General features: G+C 41.2%; 1 protein-coding gene across 1 annotated transcript in view; it reads left to right on the forward strand.

The window, feature by feature from the left end:
• ANKS4B (ankyrin repeat and sterile alpha motif domain containing 4B) overlaps positions 1-26185 on the forward strand; it is a 51000-nt gene that overhangs the window by 19194 nt on the left and 5621 nt on the right. The window contains exons 5-6 of the mRNA XM_001091739.5: positions 1053-1163; positions 3822-4172. Coding sequence (XP_001091739.3) covers positions 4009-4172 — 164 coding nt within the window. The 5' untranslated portion in view covers positions 1053-1163; positions 3822-4008. The remainder of the gene's footprint in view (positions 1-1052; positions 1164-3821; positions 4173-26185) is intronic.

Raw genomic sequence — 26185 nt, forward strand, 5'->3', positions numbered from 1 at the left:
TCATACCCAAGTAAATCAGGGTTGAGAAGCCAGGTGGCAGCACTCTGAGTACAACAACAACAACAAAAAAAGTTTGCTCCAAGAATGTAATTCTCTGCAAAACTGACTGCTGGGACTGCCTGCTGTAACCTGGGAGCAGTTTTATTTATAGCTGCTGAGATAACTTGCTGCAACTCGAAGACGAATTTTGCCCACTAATCAGAGCTTGCCAGCTCTCCAAACCCTCACTAGTGCCAATGAACTTTCTTGAAGGGCAATGTGTAACATTTCTCTCTTTAATAAAACCTCTAAACTTCTCTTCTTCAGACATACTGAAGACCACCCGGTCTGTGTATATATCCCAAATTGCAAGTCTTTTTCCAAATAAAACATTAAATTTAGAGATTCAGCTCTAGATTTTTATTTTGACTTTGACAATCCTCATCCTCATTTTGTTTATGACCATCCTACAGGCCACCATTCTTCTCTTCCTCTTCCTCCTCATCTTCTTCTGAGAGCAGACCCTTTGGATGGAGTCTTAGGATTCTACTACAAATAATACATCTTTGAGAAGTTCTCTATCAGGTTATATATATTTTTTTATTTTTTATTTTTTTGAGACAGTCTTTACTGTCACCCAGGCTGGAGTGCAGTGGTATGTTCTCAGTTCACTGCACCCTCAGCCTCCCAGGTTCAATCGATTCTCCTGCCTCAGCCTCATGAGTAGCTGGGCTTACAGGTGTACACCACCATGCCCAGATAATTTTTGTATTTTAGTAGAGATGGGGTTTTGCCATGTTGGCCAAGTGGGTCTTGAACTCCTGACCTCAAGTGATCCACCCACCTTGGCCTCCCAAAGTGCTGGGATTACAGGTGTGAGCCACCACGCCTGACCTATTTTAAATGGCAAAATGCATTAATTAATGCAGTTGTATCTAAATTAAAGTGGCTCATATAAAAATTGAGGAACAACCTTACCATTTTCTCAAAGTTTTCACAATCATGTTTGGATATGTCACTTTCCCTGGGCTAAAAACAATGTTTAATAAAAGCTAAATAATTCTGCCCCCCAGGCTGCTTCTACTGCTGTTCACCTAGAAGCCAGGAAAAGGAACAAACAGGGACCCTTGGCGCTCATTATTATTGTGAAGAAATTGCAGATGAAAGCTTGGTACTTTTTCTGAGTGAGTAAATAATTTATCTTGGAATAAAAACTTAGACAAAAAGAGATAAGATGAATACACAGTTACAGGCTTCAAAAATAGATATGTCTCACATCAATTTAGTGGACAATTATCCAAATATATTAAAGATTGTGCAACAGTATGGGAATACATTTATGATGGATTAAAGAGTGGAAAAGACGTAACGTAAAATTATATGTATTTGATGAAAACAATGTAAAAAATACACCACAGAAGAACATATGCATAGCTGATGAGTTATGTAAGGATGGTGGTTTCTAATTTAGTTGCAGTGTCTTCAGAGAACATGGTTTGCATGAACCCTGTTTTTTGTTATTTGTTGAGAACTGCACTGCTTCTATTCAGTGGTCAGGTTTTATAAATATTCTATGTGTGCTTAGAAAAAACTTGCATTTACTATTGGGCACGGTGTCCCTTCTTCATGTGACTATTAGATCAAGCTTGTTAATTGTGTTCAAATCTTTTTTTTTTTTTTTGAGATGGAGTCTCACTCTGTCACCAGGCTGGAGTGCAGTAGTGCTCTCTTGGTTCACTGCAACCTCCACCTCCCGGGTTCAAGCGATTCTCCTGCCTCAGCCTCCCGAGTAGCTGGGACCACAGGCATGTGCCACCACGTCCAGCTAATTTTTGTATTTTTAGTAGAAACGGGGTTTCACCATGTTGGCCAGGATGGTCTCGATCTCTTGACCTCGTGATCCGCACCCCCTCGGCCTCCCAAAGTGCTGGGATTACAGGCGTGAGCCACCGGGCCCAGCCAAAATATTTTATAGCTATACCAATTTTTAGTCTGATATAGAACATGATGATGATGTCTGAAATCTTCCCTTATGATTGTGGTTTTGTTTTTTTTCTGTTTAATTTTTGCTTTTCCTTTTGTGCAGCTATGTTATTCAATTTATACAAGTTTAAAACGATCATGGTTTCTTGATTAGTTGTTCCTTTCATTATCATGTATTCTCTCTCTTTATGCCTAGTACATCTTTTGGCTTAAGCTGTATTTTTCCTTGCTACCAGTACAGGTGATCTTCAACTTACAATGCAAAACCACCATAAGTTGATATAGTAACTCAGTTGTGAGCTGAGAAGCATACTAAATTCCTGTCATTTTTGCACCATCATGAAGTTGAAAAACTAGGTCAAACTCTCATAAGTTGCAGACCATCTATATGGGTACACAAATGTTTTGTTAGTATTTGCTTGCTATAACTTTCCATCTTTTGCTTTCAATCTTTCTGCAATTTTATATTTTAGATGTGTCTATTATAAACAAGACATGGCTGAGTCTTCCACACTATAAATTTAGTCCATTTTCTTTTGTTTTTATTGCAGATAGATCTGGAAATGTTTTTGGTCTTATACTGTACTCCTTATAGTCATTTTTCTATACTTTTTCTCCTTCCCTTCAGTTATTGATAATAAGTTTAAGTTATTGATTTGAGATCTTTTTTCTTTCTCATATATGCATAAAAAACTACAAATTTTGCCCTAAGCTTTTCTTTAACTGCATCCTATAAATCTTGATATATGGAATTTTCATTTTCATTCTGTTCCAAATATATCTGATCTAGGACTTGTATCCAGAGTATGTAAATAATTCTTATAATTTATTAATAAGACAACCCAATTAAAAATTGGGCAAAAGATTTGAATAGAAGATGTAAGAATGGCTAATAGGCACATGAAAAGATGCTCAATATCTTAGTCATTAGGGAATTTAAAATTAAAGCCATAATAAGACCATTTCACATCCACTAGGATGGCCATAAACAAAAAGATAGGCAATAATAAGGCTGGTAAGGATGTAGAGAAATTGAAACCCTCATATGTTATTGGTGGAAATGTGAAGTAGTACAGCAACTTTGGAAAACAGTCTGGCAACTTCTGAAATTTAAATGTAAATTGCCATGCAACCCAGCAATTTTGCTCCTAGATGTATACGCAAGACACATGAAAATATGTGTCCACACAGAGACTTGTATGTCAGTGTTCATAGCAGCATTATTCATCGTTACTAAAAAATGGAAACAACTCAAATATTCATCATATTCATGAAACATTGAATGGATGAAGAACATTTGGTATGTTAGTACAGTGGAATATTATTCAGCAGTGAAAAGGAAGAAAGACACTACTGTTACACGCTATACATGACAAACCTCAAAAAAGTTGTGAATTGAAACAAGCTATACGCTAAAGACTATGTATTGTAGGATTCCATTTATCTGAAATGCCCATAGAAAACAAATCTATAGAGACAGAAAGAAGACTGGTGGTTTCCTGGGATTGGGAGTGGAAATGGGATTGACAGCACATGGCACGAGGGATCTTTAAGGGCTGATGGAAACTGGATTATGATAATGGGCATGCAACTTTATAAATGTTCTAAAATCATTGAATTGTATACATAAAATGGGTAAATTTAATGGTGTTATACCTCAATAAAGCTGTTCTTTTTGGAAAAAACAGCTAGTGAACTACACTAGCTCTGCATTTTTTTAAGAAATAATTTCTTACATCCTGTGCCTAGATGGCCAATATTAACTCAAGAAACTAATGGGCATAGAAAAATTAAATGTGCCTCAAAACACTCAAGATGAATACAGCAGTCTTCAATAGTCAACGTCATGTCTATTTCAGAGAGAAAAGGTCCAAGTTCAGTGGCTTGAACCTTGTTGCCTTCCACGGAAGGAAGCAGTTGGAATGAGCTTTGCCCCTGGTGACACTCTTCCTTGTCACTAATTAACCAGCTCTATAGGAAGGTTGCTCCGCCAACACCCTTCTCTGCCTGGAGAGACATCTGGCCAAGTTCCGGTGAGCAGGAAAAATGTCTACTCGTTACCACCAAGCTGCTAGTGATAGTTACCTGGAACTTCTAAAAGAGGCTACCAAGCGAGATCTAAATCTTTCAGATGAAGATGGCATGACTCCCACTCTCTTGGCAGCCTACCATGGGAACCTGGAAGCCCTAGAGATAATCTGCAGTAGAGGGTAAGTTCAACCCGATGGTTTCCGTTGGAAACAGTGTTCGCAGTAGGTTTTTGCAGATAGCAGCAAGAGTCAGGGATGTCAATACAAATACTTTATCCTCTTTCTATATTGTCTAAATGATTGGATTTTTAGAGAAAGAGAGAAAACTATGCCTAGAGATGCTCTCTTTTCTCACTGAGGTCTGGCAATATGGGAGTGGCTCATCCCTTAGCCCCAATCAGAGGAGAGACTCTGAACTCTAAGGCATTATCTGCATGGGGAAGAGGGAAGATATTTTAATTCTATGCCTTTAAAAATGCTTTTCATGAAATTTAAACAGTTTTCTCTTTTAAAAGAGGCCATTATTTTACTTGGTTTTAAGTTGTCAACCTTGGTTGGAACAAATGACAGTTTTTAGTTTGTTTGTTTGTCTGTTTTTTTATCTATGCCATCAAAATCCCACAGTCTTTTATTAACTTTCAATCCCAGTGCAAGCTCATGATTTTTTTTATTTTTTATTTTTGACACAGGGTCTTGCTCTTTTGAGTGGAGTTGCTGGCTCTACAAGGAACCTTTAGCCTGTCTTAGCTCTATCACTTGTTTGGCTAGTGGATAGACACACACACACACACACACACACACACACACACACACACACACACACACACACCCATCTCTTTGCCCAGATTTTAATGGAGGAGTCAGCTAACTCCTCTGCTTGTTCTGCCTGTTATCAGAGGGCTAGGTTGTGTTGGCAACCATAATGCAAGAGGGTAAAGAAAGAGAAAAGGGCAAGGTAAATAAAGGAGCCAGGTGAATCCAATTCAATATACCCATTTATTCAGTATCTGTTATGTGCCAGCTACTTATCTCTTAAGAGATATTTTGCTAGCCACTGGGCACACTGTGATCAACAAGACGGCCACAATCCCTGTCGTAGTGATCAGATTTGAGAGAGGAAGACAAGGCATCTATGATGTGTGTGTGTGTGTGTGTGTGTGTGTGTGTGTGTGTGTGCGTGTGTTTGCTTTGAGACAGGGTCTCACTCTGTCACCCAGGCTGGAGTACAGTGTCGAGATCATAGCTGACTGCAGCCTTGAGCCCCAGGCTTAAGTGATCCTCCCACCTGAGCCTCCCAAGTAGCTGGGACTAGAGGTGTGCGCCACCATGCCCTGCAATTTTTGTATTTTTTGTAGTGATGGGGTTTTGCCATGTTGCGCAGGATGGTCTTCAACTTATGAGCTCAAGTGATCTGACAGCCTCGGGCTCCCAAAGTGCTGGGATTATAGATGTGAGCCACTGTGCTTGGTTCATCTATGATATTTGTTACAAAAGAGGAAACAGAGGGTACTAAACAGGCATTTACCTCAATCTCAGGGGTGAGGGAAGGCTTCCCTAAGGGGAAAGCATTTAAGCTGGGATTAGGAAAATGAGAACAAGTTGGCCAGGTGAAAGAGTGTTTTCCCTAAGATGGAAAACTGTGTCCTGAGAACTAGAGAAGCTGAGTATGGCTGGACATGGCTCAAGTAGGAGTGGGGTCAGGGCAAGTGTGAGAGATAAGACCAGATCACAAACAGCCTTGTCAACTCTGGTAAGGACTTTATCCTAAGGGCCCAGGAAGCCATGTCTTAGGTTTATGCAGGGAAGCTTCCAGAGTAGATTTATGTTTACAAAATTCACTGAGGTAGATGGATAACAGTCGGAGAGAATGTTTGGGGATGTTTTAATGTTTGAGATGAGTTGGACTAGGGTAGTGACATTGGGAATGGGAAGATATAGTTGGATTTGAGTGGCAGTTTGGATGTAGAATCAATAATGATTGACTGGACGTGGGCAGATAAAGAAAAAGGAGGGTTAAGGTCCCAGGTTTTGGATGTTGACACCCTTTATTAAAGTAGGGGACATTTAGGAAGAGTCAGAAGAACCCAGGATTGGGAGAGTTCTCGAGTTGAAGATTGAATGAGGAAGTGAGTGAAGCAGATCTTCCCCATCTCTCTTGTCTGATTAAAACTTTCTTTTCTCAGACACATCGATCCCCATCAGCCAGCCTTCTCCAGTCATCTCATCTCTTCTATGCAGCCTAGGGTTCCCCAGCTTTCTCCATCTACAGAAAGGCTACCTCCTTCCACAAACTGCAAGATGTCAGTTACTTTAAAATCAATGTGTTAGCCTATTCTTGCATTGCTATAAGGAAATGCCTGGGCCTGCGTAATTTATAAAGAAAAGAGGTTTCACCGGCTCATAGTTCTGCAGGCTGCACAGGAAGCATAGGAGCTTCTGCTTTTGGGGAGCCTTCAGGAAGCTTCCAATCATGGCAGAAGGAAAAGACATCTCACATGGCAGAAGCAAGAGCAAGAGAGCAAGGGGAGAGGTCCTAGAAACCAGATCTAATGAGAACTCGCTATCATGAGGATAGTACTAAGGGGGATGGTGCTAAACCATTCATGATCCAGTCGCCTCCCACCAGTCCCTACCTCCAACATTGTGGATTACAGTTTGATTTGAGATTTGTTCCCCATGAAATCTCACAGATCCAAACTGTGTCAACCACTGAGTTTGTCCTCCTAGAAGAGGGTGTGGGGTTCTTCTCAGTCAGGAGAGAGCTCTTGTTCCATTTGAGGACCATTTTGAATAGTAATGCTTAGGTATTCTCTCTCTCTCACCTGTGAAAGCTTGAAATATTCTCTTACAATAACTGTTCTGCTGGTCTTTATTTATTTTTTATTTTTAATAGAGACAGGGTCTTGCTTTGTTGCCCAGGGTGGTCTCGAACTCCTGAGCTCAAATAATCCTCCTGCCTCAGCCTCCCAAAGTGTTGAGATTACAGATGTGAACCACAGCACTCAGCTTGGTTCTGCTAGTCTTTAATTACAAAAGTAACATGAGCTGAACCCAGAAAATTAAACCTTACATATGCACACAAAACATGAAGACAAAATGTCCTATAATGCCATGCTACTAAGATGTATATAGTTCTCTCTATATATAATATAGTGTGTATAAATACATTTTAATATTCTTCTATAAATTTCAGGGACTTTGTAGGACTCTAATCAGCAAATACATTTCTTAGCCAACCCCTCTCCTGGACACACAGTTTGTTTTCCCTAGTTTGAAAAGTGCTGTGATGACTATCCTTGTACATAAATCTTTGCTGACATTGTCTTTTTTGTGTGTTTTTTTTTTTTTTTTCTTTTTTTTTGAGATGGAGTCTCTCTGTCGCTAAGGCTGGAGTGCAGTAGCATGATCCTGGCTCATTGCAACCTCCACCTCTCGGGTTCGAGCAATTTTCCTGCCTCAGCCTCCCAAGTAGCTGGGACTACAGGCATGCACCACCACGCCCGGCTAATTTTGTATTTTTAGTAGGGACAGGGTTTCACCATGTTGGCCAGGCTAGTCTTGAACTCCTGACCTCAGGTGATCTGCCTGCCTCGGCCTCCCAAAGTGCTGGGATTACAGGCGTCAGCTACCGGGCCCGGCCATATTTTCTTGAGAATAAATTCTCCAAAGTGAAATTTCTGAATCAATTTGCATTTGTGTTTGTCCATTTGTACTGCTATAACAAAATACCTTAGATTAGGAAATTTATAAAAACCAGAAATTTATTTCTTACCATTCTGGCAGCAGGGACATCCAAGATCAAAGCACCAGGAGGACTGGTGCCTGGTGAGAGCCCTGTCTCCACTTCCAAGATGGTACCTTGTTGTCGCACCCTCTGGCTGTGTCCTCACATGGAGGAAGGGAAGGAAGGGGCAAAAAAAGAGGCAAATTCCCTGTGTCAAGCCCTTTTATAAGGGTGCCTGACCCCATTCATGAGGGCAGAGTCCTCATGACTCAATCATCTCCTAAAGGCCACACTGCTTAACGCTGTTACGTTGACGATTAAGTTTCAGCATGAATTCTGGAGGGGACACAAACATTCAAACCATAGCAGCATATGTGCAATTTAAAGACTGTGTGTGTGTATAAATGGACATGTTGTCCTTCAGAAAGTGAGTATCCATTTTGGCCAACATGATAGATCCAAAATGATGTATCAGGCTAGGTGTGGTGGCTCACTCCTGTAATCCCAGCACTTTGGGAGGCCAAGGCGGGCGGATCACTTGAGGCCAGGAGTTCGAGGCCAGCCTGGCCAACATGGCGAAACCCTATCTCTACTAAAAAGACAAAATTAGCGTGGTGTGGTGGTGCACGCCTATAATCCCAGCTACTCAGGAGGCTGAGGCACAAATTGCTCCTGAATCCCTTGAACCCAGGTGGCGGAGGTTGCAGTGAGCTGAGATCAGGCCACTGCACTCCAGTCTGGGCAACAGAGTGAGACTCTGTCTCAAAAAACAAAACAAAGAGAAAATGATATATCAGTGTGGCTTTAATGTTCTTTTCTTTGGTTACTGACGAGGTTGAAAATTCTTTTTATGCTTAAAAAGAATTGGCCATTGGAATGCCACTTTTGTGAACTGTGTATTTATGACCTTATTCCACTTTTATATTGGGGTTTTCAACATTTCTCCTTGTTTGATAAAAATGCTTTTGAAAGTTAACAATATCAACTCTTGTCATATAGGTTACAACTACTTTACAATACACAGTTTACATTTTTGACAACAGATTTTTAAATATAAATGTAAACAAATATATATATTTATATATAAGTCTATCAGTCTTTGTGATTCTAACTTTGAGGTCATGACTCAATATTGACTGATCCTTTAGTGCCATTTTTAGTTTCATTTGTTATTTTAAATACTTTATAGAATTTAAGATCTGAATTATGATCTAACTCTGCATTCTCCAAGTGGCTACTCATTTGTTCCAACACAATTAGTTGTTACAGTCTCTCTCTTTCTCCACTAAATTGACATGGTAACATCATTTCTTTCAATGTAATATCAATATCCAGCCCCCCGTTTGCTTATGTTAATATTTATTAAACACTGGCTATGGGTGCAAATATTCTTCTAACCTTGCTTTTCCTAGTCCTTCCTTCTCAACTCCTGTCTTGGATCTAGTAGATCTCAGATTTGTTTTCTTGCCCTCAAAAGCATCTCAGATCTGCTCTGTTAAGTAGACCTGACGTAGGCTAAAAAAAAGAAAAAAAAGTCTTGTGAGGTCCCTTTTTGACCATAGCTAATCCTGGGAACCAGTGTGAGGCCAAATTTCCAATTAGATTTAAGGAAGTTGAAAAGGGAAGAAAATTACCATCTCACATCAGTCAGAATGGCTATTACAACATCAAAAAATAACAGATGCTGGTCAGGTTGAGGAGAAAAGTGAACACTCATACACTGTTGGTGGGAGTGTAAATTAGTTCAACCATTGTGGAAAGCAGTGTGACAATTCCTCCAAGAGCTAAAAGCAGAACTACCATTCGAGCCAGCAATCTCATTACTGGGTATATACCCAAAGGAATATAAATCCTTCCACTATAAAGACACATGCCTTGATCACGCCTGTAATCCCAGCACTTTGGGAGGCCAAGGAGGGAGGGTCATTTGAGGTTAGGAGACCAGCCTGATCAACATGATGAAACCTCATCTCTACTAAAATAAAAATACAAAAAATTAACTGGGTGTGGTGGCGCATGCCTGTAATTCCAGCGCCTCAGGAGGCTGAGACACAAAAATTGCTTGAACACACAAGGAGGAGGTTGCAGTGAGCCAAGATCACGCCACTGCACTCCAGCCTTGGGAACAGCAAGACTCCATCTCAAAAAACAAACAAACTGACAAACGTGCACGTGAGTGTTCATTGCAGCACTATCACAATTGCAAAGACATGGAATCAGTCTAAATGTCCATCAATGACAGATTGGATAAAGAAAATGTGGTACATATACAACATGGAATAGCATGCAGTCGAAAAAGAATGAGATCACATCTTTCGTGGGAACATGGATGGAACATGGATGGAGATGGAGGCCATTATTCTTAGCAAGCTAACGCAGGAACAGAAAACCAAATACCACATATTCTCACTGATAATTGGGAGCTAAATGATGAGAACACGTTGGCTTAGTGCCTCAGTGACAAAATAATCTACAACAAACACTCGTGACAAGAGTTTACCGATACAACAAACCTGCACATGTACTTCTGAACCTAAAATTTAAAAAAAAGAAAATTAAAAATTGAATTTAGAAGCTAATCAGCTATTGAAGTCCATTCCAGTCTGATGATTTAAGAGTTTATCTGTCATTACCTGATAAACAATGAATCCTATAGCAACCATTTATATAAAAACTCTGGCTTTGTTAGAAAACTATTTTCCTTTCTTTCTTTTTATAATTTAAAGATGGAAAGCCATCATTAACATGTATTTTCCTGCACTAGGAAGCATAGTGGCCCAATTACAAAAAAAAAAAAAATCATTTTACCTTCAAAGTGTATGAAATTTCTTGGTTTTATTTATTATTATTATTATTATTTTTGGGACGGAGTCTTGCTTTGCCGCCCAGGCTGGAGTGCAGTGGCGCGATCTCGGCTCACTGCAAGCTCCACCTCCCAGGTTCACACCATTCTCTTGCCTCAGCCTCCCGAGTAGCTGGGACTACAGGTGCCCACCACCATGCCAGGATAATTTTTTTGTTTTTAGTAGAGACAGGGTTTCACCATGTTAGCCAGGATGGTCTTGATCTCCTGACCTTGTGATCCACCCGCGTCAGCCTCCCAGAGTGCTGGGATTACAGGCATGAGCCACCGCGCCCGCCTGGTTTTATTTTTACTTTTTAAAATGGAAACTAGACTTTTCCCCCTTGCGAATTCCTTTTTTTTTTTTTTTTTTTTTTTTGAGATGGAGTATCGCTTTTGTCGCCCATCCTGGAGTGCAATGGTGGGATCTTGGCTCAGGGCAACCTCCGCCACCTGGGTTCAAGTGATTCTCCTGCCTCAGCCTCTGGAATAACTGAGACTACAGGTGCCCACCACCACACCAGTCTAATTTTTGTATTTTTAGTAGAGACAAGGTTTCACCATGCCGACCAGGCTGGTCTGATTCTTAAAGAAATACGTACTTATTGTAACATTTCACATCATATTGAATAGAATTGATAAAGTAAAAATTACACCAGTTCCCACAGTCATCAACATTTGGGTATATATGGATATATATCCTTTCAGACTTTTTCCTCTGAGTACATGCAAACACATGTACATTCTCTCCCTTAAAAAGACATATAAACTATACTGAAACCTTCTAATTATTTAACAATATATCACGGACCATTTGCACTTAGAAGTTGAGATCCATGCCACTATTTTTATTTTAAAAAATAATTTCAACTTTTTTTTTTTGAGAGACAGAGTCTTGTTCTGTCGCCCAGGCTGGAGTGCAGTGGCACAATCTTGGCTTACTGCAGCCTCCACCTCCCGGGTTTGAGTGATTCTCCTGCCTCAGCTTCCCAAGTAGCTGAAACTACAGGTGTGTGCCACCATGCCCAGCTAATTTTTGTATTTTTTAGTAGAGACAGGGTTTCACTATATGTTGGCTAGGCTGGTCTCAAACTCCTGACTTCAGGCGATCCACCTGCCTCGGCCTCCCAAAGTGTTGAGATTACAGGTGTGAGCCACCGTGCCAGGCCAATTTCAACTTTTAGATTTAGAGGGTACATGTGCAGGTTTGCTATGTGGGTACACTGCAGGATGCTGGTGTTTGGGGTATGATCGATCTCATCACCCAGATAGTGAGCATGGTACCAAATAGTTTTTCAACTGTTGCCCTCCTCTCATAGTCCCCCATGTCTGTTGTTGCCATCTTTATGTCTGTGAGTACCCAATGTTTAGCTCTCACTCATAAGTAAGAATATGCGGTATTGGGTTTTCTGTTCCTGTGTTAATTTGCTAGGGATAGGATAATGTATGCCACTATTTTAATGACTTCATGGTATTCTGTTTTATGGTTTTTGTTAGTTTGTTTTTGAGATGGATTCTCACTCTGTCATCCAGGCTGGAGCACAGTGGTGTGATCTCAGTTCACTGCACCCTCAGCCTCGCAGGTTCAAGCAATTCTCCTGCCTGTCTCCAGAGTAGCTGGTATTACAGGCGCACGCCACCACCCCCAGCTAATTTTTGTAGTTTTAGTAGAGACGAGGTTTCACCATGTTGGCCAGGCTGATCTCAAACTCCTGGCCTCGAGTGATCAACCCACTTTGGCCTCCCAAAGTGCTAGGATTACAGGTGTGAGCTACTGTGCCTGGCCAGTTTCATTATTTTTATTAGTTAACAAAAATTATATATATTTATGGTGTACAACATGATTTTTAAAAATATGTATACGTTATGGAATTATATCTGGCTAATTAATATATGTGTTACCTTCTATACTTTTTGTGATGAGAACATTAAAATCTACTTGGTAGGCAATTTTCAAATATACAGTGTATTCTTATTAACTATAGCCACTGAGCTGAATGGCTTATCATGACGACTCATGCCTGTAATCCCAGCACTTTGGGAGGTTGAGGCGGGAGGATTGCTTGAGGCCAGGAGTTCGAGACTAGCCTGGGCAACATAGCAAGACCCCATCTCTATAAAAAATAAATAGATTAACTAATTAAAAAACTATAGTCATCATGTGTTACAATAGATGTCTTTTACTTATTCCTCCTGTCTCACTGAAATTTGTATCCTTTGACCAATATCTCCCCAGTCTGCCTCTCCCTAGTTATCACCGTTCTATTTTCTGCTTCTAGGAGACTTTTTCTTTTAGACAGAGACTCACTCTGTCACCAGGCTGGAGTGCAGTGGCGTGATCTCAGCTCACTGCAACCTCCACCTCCTGTATTCAAGCAATTCTCCTGCCTCAGCCCTCCCAAGTAGCTGGGACTACAGGCGCCCGCCACCACGTCCAGCTAATTTTTATGTTTTTAGTAGAGACAGGGTTTCACCATGTTGGCCAGGATAGTCTCAATCTTTTGACCTCGTGATCTGCCCACCTCAGCCTTCCAAAGTGCTGGGATTACAGGCATAAGCCACCGCACCCGGCCTCTGGGAGACTTTTTTAGATTCCACATATAAGTGAGATCATGTGGTATTCATTTTTCTGTGCCTGTCTTATTTCACTTAACACACTGCCCTCCAGGCTCATCCATGTTGTTGAAAATGACAGGATTTCTTTGTTTCTTAAGACTGGATAGTATTCCATTGTGTGGAGCGACCGTGTTTTCTTTATCCATTCTTCCACTGATGGACACAGGTTGATGCCATAATATATTTAATCAGTTGACTATTCATGATGCTTAATTTGAATCCAGTCTTTTTCCTGTTATAAGTAAGGTTGGGAGGAACATTCTTGCTCATTCATCTTTACACAAAGGTCTTCTATTTCCTTAGGACAAATTCCTAAAGGTAGAATTATAGATTCAAAAGAGCGCCTCATTTTAAAGACGTTTTGTGTATACTGTGCCAGGAAATTTGAACCACTTTCTGCTTCTTCCAGCAGTATTTCTTTCCCCATACTCCTGCCAAAAGCAAGTATTCCTATTCTTTTTAATCGTTGCCTATCTGATTGGCAAAGGGCAGAGTATTGTTTCAATTTGCATTTCTTTGATTATTAGTGAGTCCAAATATTTCTTCTTATGCAGAAAAACATTTTTGAAAGAATAGTTTTTTTCTGAGAACTTCACAAAAAAACAACTTCAGGAGGAGAAATTGGAATGGAACAGATGCTCAGAGTAATTTAAGCAAATTGCCTACTTAGTGACAATAGTGCTAAGCCAGCTTTAAAAATTATTGCCCAAATGCACTGATCTACCAAAAATCAAGGGATAAATGGGTTATTTTAAATCTCTTCAGTAAGTTTCTCTTTTGGGGAAAAGGGGAATAGAAAAAAATCACACTAGATTGAGCTTAGCCCAAGAAAACCATAGAGCATCAATGTTGAACTCAGATGATCAAACGAGAGAGACCAGTTTGCCACCCGGGCAGTTATATGCAATGGTTCTATCAAGAAATGTGAACAATGACAAGTAAGGAATTTAAAAGGACTCCATGCAACTTGTCTGTAGAAAATATTTTCATTTAAATTGTACATTAATTCAGAAATGTGTCTGTAAATAGAAGTTTTGCAAGTTTTTTGTTGTTGTTGTTTTGTTTTTGAGACAGTCTCGCCCTGTCGCCCAGGCTGGAGTGCAGTGGCGTGATCTCGGCTCACTGCAAGCTCCGCTTCCCAGGTTCACACCATTCTCCTGCCTCAGCCTGTCGAGTAGCTGGGACTACAGGCACACGCCACCAGTCCTGGCTATTTTTTTTGTATTTTCAGTAGAGACAGAGTTTCACCGTGTTAGCGAGGATGGTCTCGATCTCCTGACCTCGTGATCTGCCCACCTCGGCCTCCCAAAGTGCTAGGTTTACAGGCATGAGCCACCGCGCCCGGCTGAAGTTTTGCGAGTTTTAATAGCTTAAAGCCACTAGGAAAACCCATGAGTTGTCTTACTGACAGTTTCATCTGTAAATCTGGAATTTTACATTTGAAATTTTCTCAAAAGAAGACCCACCTTTGGGGTCATCTCAGGTTTACTGTTCTTCCTTCTGTCTTGAAAGCATCATTCTTAAGATTCAGTGAAATGGGTGCAGCCGTAAGAAAAAAAAAAGAAAGACAATGAGATCATGTCCTTTGCAGGGACTTAGATGAAACCGGAAGCCATCATTCTCAGCAAACTAACACAGGAACGGAAAACCAAAGACCGCATGTTCCAACTCATAAATGGGAGTTAAACAATGAGAACACATGGACACAGGGAGGGGAACATCACACACTGGGGCCTGTTGGGAGGTGGGGGGCAAGGGGAGGGAGAGCATTAGGATAAATACCTAAGGCATGAAGGGCTGAAAACCTAGATGATGGGTTGATGGGTGCAGCAAACCACCATGGCACATGTATACCTATGTAACAGACCTGCACGTTCTGCACATGTATCCTAGAACTTAAAGCAAAATAAAGATTCAGTGAAATGGGAAAATTCCACCACTCTATGGTCTTAAGCATATACATTTAGCCCAGACATCTTAGTGCCCTTCTGCATCTCTCCTGCAGCTCACTCCTCCCAATAATTTTGTTTTCAACTTATCCAATCCAAGGATAACTTCAGGCAAATTTAATCAGTATGTTTCTGTTTCTGTTTATAGTAACGTCTTGGGTGTTTTACAATCCCTCTTTGATGTCTAGGATACTTCAGGAGTCTTTTGCATCTAGTGTTTATTTAAAATAAAAAGTGAAACCACGTGTTTAGCGGGGAGGCACAGCGGTCCCTTAAGATGCAGGTCTGTGCCAAGGTTGAAGGATCTCCTTTCATCCCAAACAATTAAATCAGGCTGACTGACCAGAGCCTTCTGGAAACTGGCTTCCCAGCAAAACTGTGTTACTTAATATTTGCTTTCCTTAGATTTGATTTCATTTTCTTTCCTTTTCCACTCTTCTCCCTTACCCCCAACTCCACGCACTCTGGTCACGCTGATCTATACTCCTGGTTCTCCAAATATGCCTTGTAATATCAGCCATCTGTGCCTCTGCTCACACTGTTCTCTCTGCTCAGAAGGAGGTTACCAGTTGCCAGCTTATGGGCTGGAGCTGGTCCACAAATGTGTTTTATTTGGACTTTACTATATTTTTCTTTTAAATTGGAGCCAACACTTAAAAATCACAGAATTTCTCATGAAATTCTGGATTTGTGGCTTCATTTGAAAAACGGGAGCTCTGGCAATATTGTTTCTGCTTTTATTCAAGGGAGCTGAGCTGTGGTTGTCCTTTCTAGGTGGAGTATGCTTTTAACTGTGACTTCATTGAAAGAACAAACTTGGCCCCATTCAGTCACTTCCATGACTTGCTTGGCCTCTTTGGGTTGAGTTTGAGACTTCCGCTGGGACATGTGGGTGACCCAAAGGAGAAAGAGAAACAGGTTTTGCCCTTTGGGGCACATTATCCAATTAAGGAGACAAGACATAAATATTTGTCAAATTAAAACTATAAGTGATTGATTGATTGATTTTTATTTTTATTTTTTTTGAGATGGAGTCTCGCTTTGTCACCCAGGCTGGAGTACAGTGGTGCAATCTCAGCTCACTGCAAGCTCCACCTCTCAGGTTCTTCTGCCTCAGTGTCCCGAGTAGCTGGGACTACAGGTGTGCACCACCATGCCTGGCTAAGTTTTGTATTTTTAGTAGAGATGGGGTTTCACCATGTTGAATAGGCTGGTCTCGAACTCCTGGCATCAAGTGATCCACCAGCCTTGGCCTCCCAAAGTGCTGGGATTACAGGTGTGAGCCACCTCACCTGGCCTATAAGTGATTTTTAAAAACCCACAAGAGTTATTGTGCTGCGGGAATTTACTAGTTGAATACAAGGAAAAATAAATACATGTAATTAAGGATTATGAGTTTGGGGGCAAGGGGAAGGATAATAAGTAATGTTTATTCAATATTTACTATGTGCCAAGCAGTTTTCTGTTGCTTTATGTAGATTAACTTATTTAATTCACATAACTCTATGAATAGGTAACAGTATTATCTTCAATTTACAGATGAGTGTTAGGAATGTTTGCTTTTTGGTGTAGTAAAGAAATAGTATTTGAGCATAAATTTAATTCTTTTAGTAAGGCTATTTTTATTTTTTGTAGAAAGGGTTTATTTGTTAGTAGTTTTGTTATAAGAGTATAGTGAACAAAGGAGACAGGGTTATTCATAACTTCACATGTTTACTTTATTGTTGTGTTTGGTTTTTATTGGCTGGAATGGGACTTTACATTTTGTATTTGTCTTGATAGGTTAGTAACTTAGAACTTTTTAAAAGAGGCAAAGGTAGAGGAGAACAAAGGAAGGAGGGGGTAACTTGTGGAATGTTGAGAAAGGTAAAAACACTTTTAAATAAGGAAGAGGAACAGGTTATGACTTAATGTTTGTTTGGACTAGTATAAATATGTTAGGGTAAATATTTAGGCTAAATTGTGGGAGTTAAGAGTGTAAAGTATATTGATTTTTTTATCATGGCTAGTCGATATTTAAGAATGTTAGTGCAGGTTTTTGAATACATTTTGTTTTTTAAGAGAAGTTATTATTTATTTTTAATTAGATGGGGAGGAAAGTTTTTGAAGATGAACCTTTATTTTACTTTTTACATGAGGAAACCAAGTCCTAGAAAAATTAAGCTTGAGGCCATGCAGCTGGAAAAGCCCAGTTGTGTTAATCTAGGATGCATTGTGTTGGAAACAATCTGACTTGGAGACCAGCCTGATCCAAAGCATGCCGCCTGTTACCCTTGGGCAAATCAATTAAGCTCTTTGAGTTTTATTTTATTCCTGCGATAATGATTCTTGCCTGCGTTCTCTTAAGAGGGAGATTGTGATGGTTGAAGGCACAGAAGGTGAAAGTGCTTCTTTGTAACTAACACACACCAAAGAGCCAGGAATTCCCATGGAGCAACTACAAATCTGATTTATCAAATTATTGGACTCTGGTTGGATCACATTAACCTGTAGCAGAACAAGCTGCAGATAAAACTCCTCAGACACCGAGTTAAAGAAGGAAGAGGCTTATTTGGCCGGGAGCATCAGCAGACTCCTGTTTCAAGAGCCAAGCTCCCCGAGTGAGCAATTCCTGTCCCTTTTAAGGGCTCACAACTCTAAGAGGGTATGTGTGAGAGGGTCGTGATCGATTGAGCAAGCAGGGGATACGTGACTGGGGGCTGTATGTACTGGTAATCAGAACGAAACAGAACGGGACAGGGATTTTTACAGTGCTCTTCCATACAACATCTGGAATCTATCAATAACATAACCGGTTAGGTCAGGGGTCAATCTTTAACTACCAGGCCCAGGGTGCGGCACTGGGCTGTCTGCTTGTGGATTTCATTTCTGCTTTCAGTTTTTACTTCTCTCTTTGGAGGCAGAAATTGGGCATAAGACAATATGAGGGGTGGTATCCTCCCTTATTCTCCCACCTCTTTGAGACTCTCACTCATTTTATTAGTGGGAGCGCTGACCTTCATTTTCACTACCTATGTCTTTTTGCATGACAGATTGATAGTGATTTAGGTAGTACACTTGTGCTGAAGCATTCTGGTGAACTAGAGTAGCGATGAAACCTTTTACTATTTGAATGAGTACAAGTAGTAAATAAGGGATCAGTAAGGAGGTTCCTATTACTACTATAATTTTTATTATAAGAGTTTTAAATCCTCATAGTGTTGGGAACCATTTTCAAACATGGCCTCAGGGTCAAATCCGTGCCACACTTGTACAGGCACATGTGCCAGTTTCGTCATGTCTTTATGTCTTCGACTACTTGCTCCGATCATCTATGTGCAGGCAGCAATTGGTAAGGTTAAATTTTCTACAGACTTCTTTTTCAGCTGCTAGCAAGGAGTCGAGAGTCATTCTATTTTGATAGCATTTCTCATCTGAGTTTCTTGCCGGGCCAGAACAGTCAAGGTTTTACCAGTTTTATTAATGATGATCCCCAAGACAGCTTGCAACCATATGATTCAGTTGAGCATGTAAATGGGGGTCCGGTATCCCCACGAGCCGTCTTGTGCCCAAGTGGCAGGCCCATAGTATTGTATACTTTTTTCAGGAGGCCATTTATCATCTTTTTAATTATCTATGGCTATGCTTTGCTTTTCGCGGGAAGCATAGTCAGGGAAGCCCAGGAATTTGCCTGTTTTTATGGGCAGTAGGAAGAAAGATGGTTTAATAGTGCCAATAACACAACTACTTGTCTGCTGGACAGGCAGCTTAGCATAGGCTCTATGTCCATAGTATAGCCCAGTGGGGACCGTCCAGTCCCAATGGGATTCTGGGTGGGCCTAAATGGTCTGCAACTTTGGAAATTTACTGAATAGATTTTTCTCTGTGTGGTTTGAACTCCACCATATAGTCTTCCTACAGGAAAGGTGAAGTCCTTCTCCACTCTTGCTATACAGTATTGTCTAATGATTGAGGCTTTTAGGACCTAGAAGTGATCAGGGTGATTCTTTTGGGCCAGAAATTCATCAGGAACTGTGTCTGTAGGTACCAATTCTCGGGCTTCCTATGGCCATTGATCTCCTATTACAGTTCCTCCACATACATAACATGAAGTGACATTGAGAGACTGGGCTACATGCTCAGCTAATTGCAAAAACAAATATCTTGTTTTTCCTGGAATTTCTGGTACTGGCACATTTAGTTTATCACAGAAGGTTTGAAATACAGGCTCAGGCCGGGCGCGGTGGCTCAAGCCTGTAATCCCAGCACTTTGGGAGGCCGAGGCGGGCGGATCACAAGGTCAGGAGATCGAGACCACAGTGAAACCCCGTCTCTACTAAAAATACAAAAAATTAGCCGGGCGCGGTGGCGGGCGCCTGTAGTCCCAGCTACTCGGGAGGCTGAGGCAGGAGAATGGCGGGAACCCGGGAGGCGGAGCTTGCAGTGAGCCGAGATCGCGCCACTGCACTCCAGCCTGGGCGACAGAGCGAGACTCCGTCTCAAAAAAAAAAAAAAAAAAAAAAAAAAAAAAGAAATACAGGCTCAGGAAAGCGTTTATAAACTTTTTCTCAAACCACGATATTTACTTGAAGATCCAGTCCAGCCCCATCAATTTTTAGGGTTACACGTTCTCCTTTTTTCTAGCGAGGATTAAGGGGGTTGGTTATTACTAGTTCTAAGGGGTTACACTGACCACTGGTACAGGAAGGGCCACTTTTCCCTTGCTGAAGGTGGAGAGGATTTTTTCATTTTTTAAATCTAAGTAGCCTAAATGACATAAAACCAGTATCTACATTTATTTTTACACAGTCCTAATTCATGATAAATGTACTTATTTTCTGCCATGTGGCCTGTTTCCTAATTAAGAGAACCACATCCTATTTTTAACTTATTGTTATTAACGACAGAATAGGCATCAAATTTTAAGGTGACTCGTTTGGGCACTTTTTTTTTTTTTTTTTGGCTAACACTTTACTCATATCGTTTATGAGCCCCTACCAGTCTTCAGTCCCTAATCTTATTTTAAAAACTGTGGTCATGGGAGGCTCAGATGGGTCATAACACACACTAGGTTGGTCATTTCTTGGGTTACATACCTTGTATAGAATAACATACAAACAAGTTCTTTTTAGAGTTCCAGTACACTTAAAATAACCGTACAATAATAGGACCATAGCAACCTTTTGTCCTACCTCAGTGACTTGATGTATACACTGGGAACAGCCCTCAGTCTGAGGAAGGTCAGCTGAAGACCTTACTGTACAAATCCAGAATTTAAGGAAAATGAGTCCCGCGATGAACTTCCTTATGCTTCTGCCATGCGTGGACCAGTCAGTCAGCTTCCGGGTGTGACTGCAGCAGGGCTTGTCGTCTTCAGAGTCACTTTGCAAGGGGTGGTGAAGCTGCTCCCATCCATGTACTGCTGTCTACTGATGTTTAAGGAGGTCTCAGAGGTTGGGCCTGCTAGAATAAACTGAGTCCAACAGCTCTACACAGTATGTTCAACTGGGCTCTCTGATACTGGGAGTAAGGTGGTGGGGTTCAGGGTGTTGCAAACTTCAATGGTTATGCGGGGATTTTCACAGAGCAAGCTTTGGTATCTAAGTAGTCTAGCATTCGTTAGCTAATGATGTCCTTTGGTATTTATTAAAGTCACCACAGCATGGGAGGACTTTATGTTTAGGTTTTGCCTAAGAGTTAGCTCTCTGCTTCTTGTGCTACCAGTGCTGTTGCTGCCAGGGCCTTTAGACATGGGGGCCAGCCTTTGGAAATCCTGTCTAGTTGTTTTGAGAGATAGGCCACTGGCCTTGGCCAGGGCCCTGCAGTCTGGGTTAAAACTCCAACTGCCATTTTTCTCTCTTTCTGACACATAGGGTGTAAAGGGTTTTGTCAGGTCAGGTAGCCCCAGGGCTGGGGCCAACATGAGTTTTTCTTTTAACTAATGAAAAGCTTGTTGCTATTGGTTGTAATAGATGTAGTTTATCTAATCCACATTTTTATTAACTGTCACCCACTAAAATATTGTCTTAAATCCTGTAGCTATTTTGTTTCAAGCTTTAAATTGATCTGGTATTCCCTGCGGGCCTCCAATTGCATCTAAATAGATGTGAGAGTTGAAAGACCCATAAGGGGCTTCGCTCACTTTACGATATCTTATTTTTTCTCCCTCTGATTGATGAAATCTCAGGGTGAAAGGGATAGCCAAATGGACTAAAGCACAAATGCCACTCCAGTTATTTGGCAGAGTGCTCAGTAAAGGTCCACCATGATACCACCACACATCCGCTCAGGGATGAACAAAAGCTAATTGATAAGCTCTTGAAAATTCTTAAGCTCATTGCATCCTTTCAGGTCTCTAAGCAATACTAAGCTTCTCCCTGTTGTGAGAGACTCGAAACAAACTTAGTGTTGGGAGACGGAAGCTGGATGGCCCTCGGGGCCTGAACCACAGGGTGCTGGACTTTGGGATATGCCGGACTTGACATGACTTATTATTCCAGGCTGTAGAATCCTGGAAAAGAGCTACCATGCAGCCTATGCCTGGTCGACTGTAGGACCACCTTAGTGGAAGGGGGACAATCTGGGCCTCTGGCCTGCCATGTGCACAAACATAACAATTGCTTTTGTTTAACATGCAGATGGAATATTTGATCCATTTTAACCAGGCATTTGCATCTTGGTATCCTGTCTTAATTGCTGAAGTTTGTTTTAAGTCTTTAACTTCTATGATCTTCTAGTAAAGTGAATGTATGATTTTAGGAAATTACAAAAACCGGTTGGGGCAGTCCATCCTTGCTCTTTAGTGGTCCACAGAACATTGGACCAACCATGGCATGAAAGCTCTACATCAGGGGACAAGACTCCTGGTTGGCACTGGGATCTTTATCAAAATCTCCCCGGATTAAATGGTCCTAGTTTAGTAATGCCCAGTCAGGAGGGACAGAAGTACTTTTCTGAAGTAGAAAGCTGTCTTTGACTTGGCAAGTCTCCACAGAGTATAACAAGGCAAGCATTAAATTCAGTAGTTGGAGGGGAAATTGACTTGGTTATGTTAATAACTAGATGGTCAGCAAGAGAAAGAGGAAAGAAGAAAGAGTAATAGAGATGAAAAGACTTAAATTTTTCTTAGCTTTAGTTTGGTAGGGTTTTCCTCTGGGACTATGGCCCATAGCTCTGGAGCGGGTGGCGCTTTCTTGACTCGGGTGTGATGAGTCCATCCTTTTTTGCTGTACGAACAGCAGTCTTGGTGGTTAGCAGCACAAGGTAGGGTCCTTCCCAGGCTGGCTCGAGTTTTTCTTCTTTCCACCTTTTCATGAGAATGTGATCTTCAGGCTGGTGCTGGTTTACTGCAAATTCTAGGGGTGCTACATGTGCTAAAAGACTTTTAGTTTTGAGGGAAAGGAAAGTGGAAGATAAACCAAGTATATAATTTCTAAGAAACTGACCTTTTGTTTTAAATGTGGGGACCTTGGCAGTGGACTTTATAGTCCTTAGTGCCTTTTTACTGAGAAATTTCCTTTAGCATCTCTTTTTATTAGTTTTTAGACTAAAGAAAGCTAAACACCATTTTATATTTAATAATGCTTTTTGTATGATTTTTATACCAGATAAACTAAATTTCATCTTTATATTAGTGTATCATTAATGTTAAACTTAATTTTAATAAAAACTTGTAGACATATTTATCTAATTTTTAATCTTTGACCATAAGGTAAGATTTTATAGACTCTTTTTAACCTTTTATAATTTTTGCTAAAGAGCTGGTTGGTACTTTAAGAAAAACCTGTTATGCTTTTATTTTAATGTCCAGAAAAACTGGATGATACCTCTTTAACGTTAGCTGATGTGTTTACACACAGAATTTACACACAATTAACGTTTTAAAACTTGCTTAAAACTTTATAACAAAATATACCTATTTTTAACCTTTTAATGTAGGTAAAAATCCACATTCTTATGCCTACTTATAATCCTTTTACCAACGGTATACTTTACTTTCCTTATACACCTTGCACATAAACTGTCTCCTCAATAGTTTTAACATTTAGGAGGGCTAATTACTTTTAAATTATACAACATTTCTTGCATGAATTCTTTTTTTAACACATTTTTTTTATAACGTTTTTCTTTCACGACTTTTACAGGCAATTTTTTGACATGCCTTAACTTTCTGACTTATTACAAAACATTTCTTTCTTTAAACAACCAGTTAATTTATTTCAGGACAAGAATTTACCATATAACACTCTTTTTATATAAATTCTGCCCCTCTTCCCCCCCACTTTTTTTTAAATCTGTGGACTAGACTGTCTAAGGCACAAGAATAGAAGTTACTATAATACATGTTACACTATTAACTTTTAGCAAACTTTACTTTTCTTGAAAACCTTGTAAGTTTGGGATTTTAATTATCCTTTGCTATTAATAAGACCTTGTTTTGTCTAAATTAACTTAGAATTGGTATAGATGGCTTTTTTTTTCCTTAGCTACTTGTATACCTCTTTCTCACTTTTTTTCTCTTTGACTTTGTCTGTCTCTGACTTTCCTTTTGCCTCTGTCTCTTCCTCTCTCTGCCTTTCTCTTTCTTTTTTTCTGTCTCTCTCTCCTTGACTCCCTGTTTGTCTGTCTCATCCTGTCTCTTTCTCTCTCTCTTTGCCTCTTTTCCTCTCTTTCTCTTTCTTTGCCTCTGGCAGCTGCTTATGCTGCTGTTCTCTCAACCACTGTGTGTTGGGGGTGGGGAGTGTAAAACCAGCTGTAACCAAGTGGCTGTGTATGGGAGCTGGTCTGGGTGCCCTGGCTTACAGGTTGCCTTGTGCCATACCTTTGAAACAAGGGACCTGTCCAGGCTTCCTGCTAATGGCCAACCAACTCTAATGCTGGCCAGTCTTACACAAAGTTTTAAGTTTTCCTGGTGTCATAGTACTCCATAGTCTCCCTTAAATCCTTTTTTGAAAATTTTCAACATAGTTCCTAGCAGAGTGGGCTTATTTGTGCCTGGTCCATGCTTCTTTGAGACAAAACACCACGCTCACACCACATGCACACCACAAAACAAAGAATGGGTAAAAAGGGCACACACACACTTTTGCAGTTTACACCAAACCAAAATCAAAATTAAAATCAGAGTGTCTAGAAATCCAAGCCAGGTCAAAACCAAAACCAAAGTATCAAGCAATCCAAGGCAAGTCAAAAACAAAAACCAAAGTGCCGGTACGGGCACACCGTGGGTGATCAGGCCACGCTTCCACTCAAATGGAGTAGGCAAGTTCCCAAGACCAATCCTGTCAAGCAATTCAAACCAAGTCAAAACCAAAACCAAAGTGCCGATAAAGGCATGCTGTGAGTGAGTGATCAGGCCACGCTTCCACTCAAATGGAGTAGGCAAGTTCCCAAGACTGGTCCTGTCAAGCAATTCAAACCAGGTCAAAACCAAAACCAAAACCAAAGTGCCGATAAAGGCACGCCATGGGTGATCAGGCCATGTTTCCACTCAAACAGAGTGGGAAAGTTCCAAAGACTAGTCTTACCAAGTTTTAGATGTCCAGACTCCAAGTGCCTGTTCCTTCCCAGTGTTCAGCCTCTGCATTGACCCTCCACCGGGGCCTGCCACACACTGCTCTGGCGAGGCATCCCACCGGGGCAAATGCCTGCCAGGGAGCACTCTCAGGATCCGCGTCACTCAGGCTGGTCAGAGTCCCCCGCAGGGATGTTCCACAGGGCAGGCTTAAGCCGCCTAAGGAGCTGCCTCAACTATCCACCAATCACCTCGCTTCCTGGTCAGGGAACCAAGAAATGTAGCAGGACAAGCTGCAGACAAAACTCCTCAGACACCGAGTTAAAGAAGGAAGAGGTTTATTCAGCCGGGGGCATTGGCAGGACTCCTGTCTCAAGAGCCGAGCTCCCCCAGTGAGCAATTCCTGTCCATTTTAAGGGTTCACAACACTAAGGCAGTGCATGTAAGGGCATCGTGATTGATTGAGCAAGCAGGGGGTATGTGACTGGGGGCTGCATGCACCGGTAATTAGATTGGAACAAAACAGGATAGGGATTTTCACAGTGCTTTTCTATACAATGTCTGTAATCTATGGATAGCATAACTGATTAGGTCAGGGATTGATCTTTAACTACCAGGCCCAGGGTGTGGCACCGGGCTGTCTGCCTGTGGATTTCATTTCTGACTTTTAGTTTTCACATGTTCTTTCTTTGGAGGCAGAAGTTGGGCATAAGACAATATGAGGGGTGGTCTCCTCCCTTAAACCGGTGAAGTCCTTTTCAATCTTTAGTGAGCCTATGAATCACCTGCAGATCTTGCTAAAGTGTAGATTCTGATTCAATAAGTCTGGTTGGGAGTCTTCTGTACTTTTTTTGGGGGGTGCGGGGGTGGAGAGAGAGTCTCACTCTGTCGCCCAGGCCAGAGTGCAGTGGTGTGATCTTGGCTCACTGCAACCTCCGCCTCCTGGGTTTAAGCAATTTTCTGCCTCAGCCTCCTGAGTAACTGGGATTACAGGTGCATGCCACCATGCCCAGCTAATTTTTGTATTTTTAATAGAGACAGGGTTTCACAATGTTGGCCAGGCTGATCTTGAACTCCTGACCTCGTGATCCACCCGCCTCGACCTCCCAAAGTGCTGGGATTTCAGGCGTGAGAGTCTTCTGAACTTCTAACAAACTCACAGGTGATGCTTCTGGTCTGGAGACCAAACTTTGAGCAGCCAGGAACTAGTAGAAGGGTCATGGCGCACTAACAGGTCATTTTCAAGGGTGCAGATCTTCTCTTCTGCTTCTGCCTTCTACCTCCTGGGAATGTTAAGAGGACTTCTCAGACTCACTGTCCTCTTTCCATGGGGCCAGGCTGGCCAGAGTTTAGTGAGATCCTGATTTTGGAGTCTAGACTAGGGCAAAGGAAGGACCCCTTAGTATATGTATTAGGGTTCTCAGCAGTGGTGCATGGCTCTGGACATCATTAAAAAAAAGTTACTCGACTTTTCATCTGTTCCTGTTTGTCACTCAAGTCCTCGTAGGAGAGGACGGTTTGCTGCCTTGAGCAGGATTCCAATAGGTTTTCATTCATTCCGCAAATACT

The sequence above is a fragment of the Macaca mulatta genome, chromosome 20 (assembly GCF_049350105.2).
Source record: "Macaca mulatta isolate MMU2019108-1 chromosome 20, T2T-MMU8v2.0, whole genome shotgun sequence".
NCBI lineage: Eukaryota > Metazoa > Chordata > Mammalia > Primates > Cercopithecidae > Macaca > Macaca mulatta.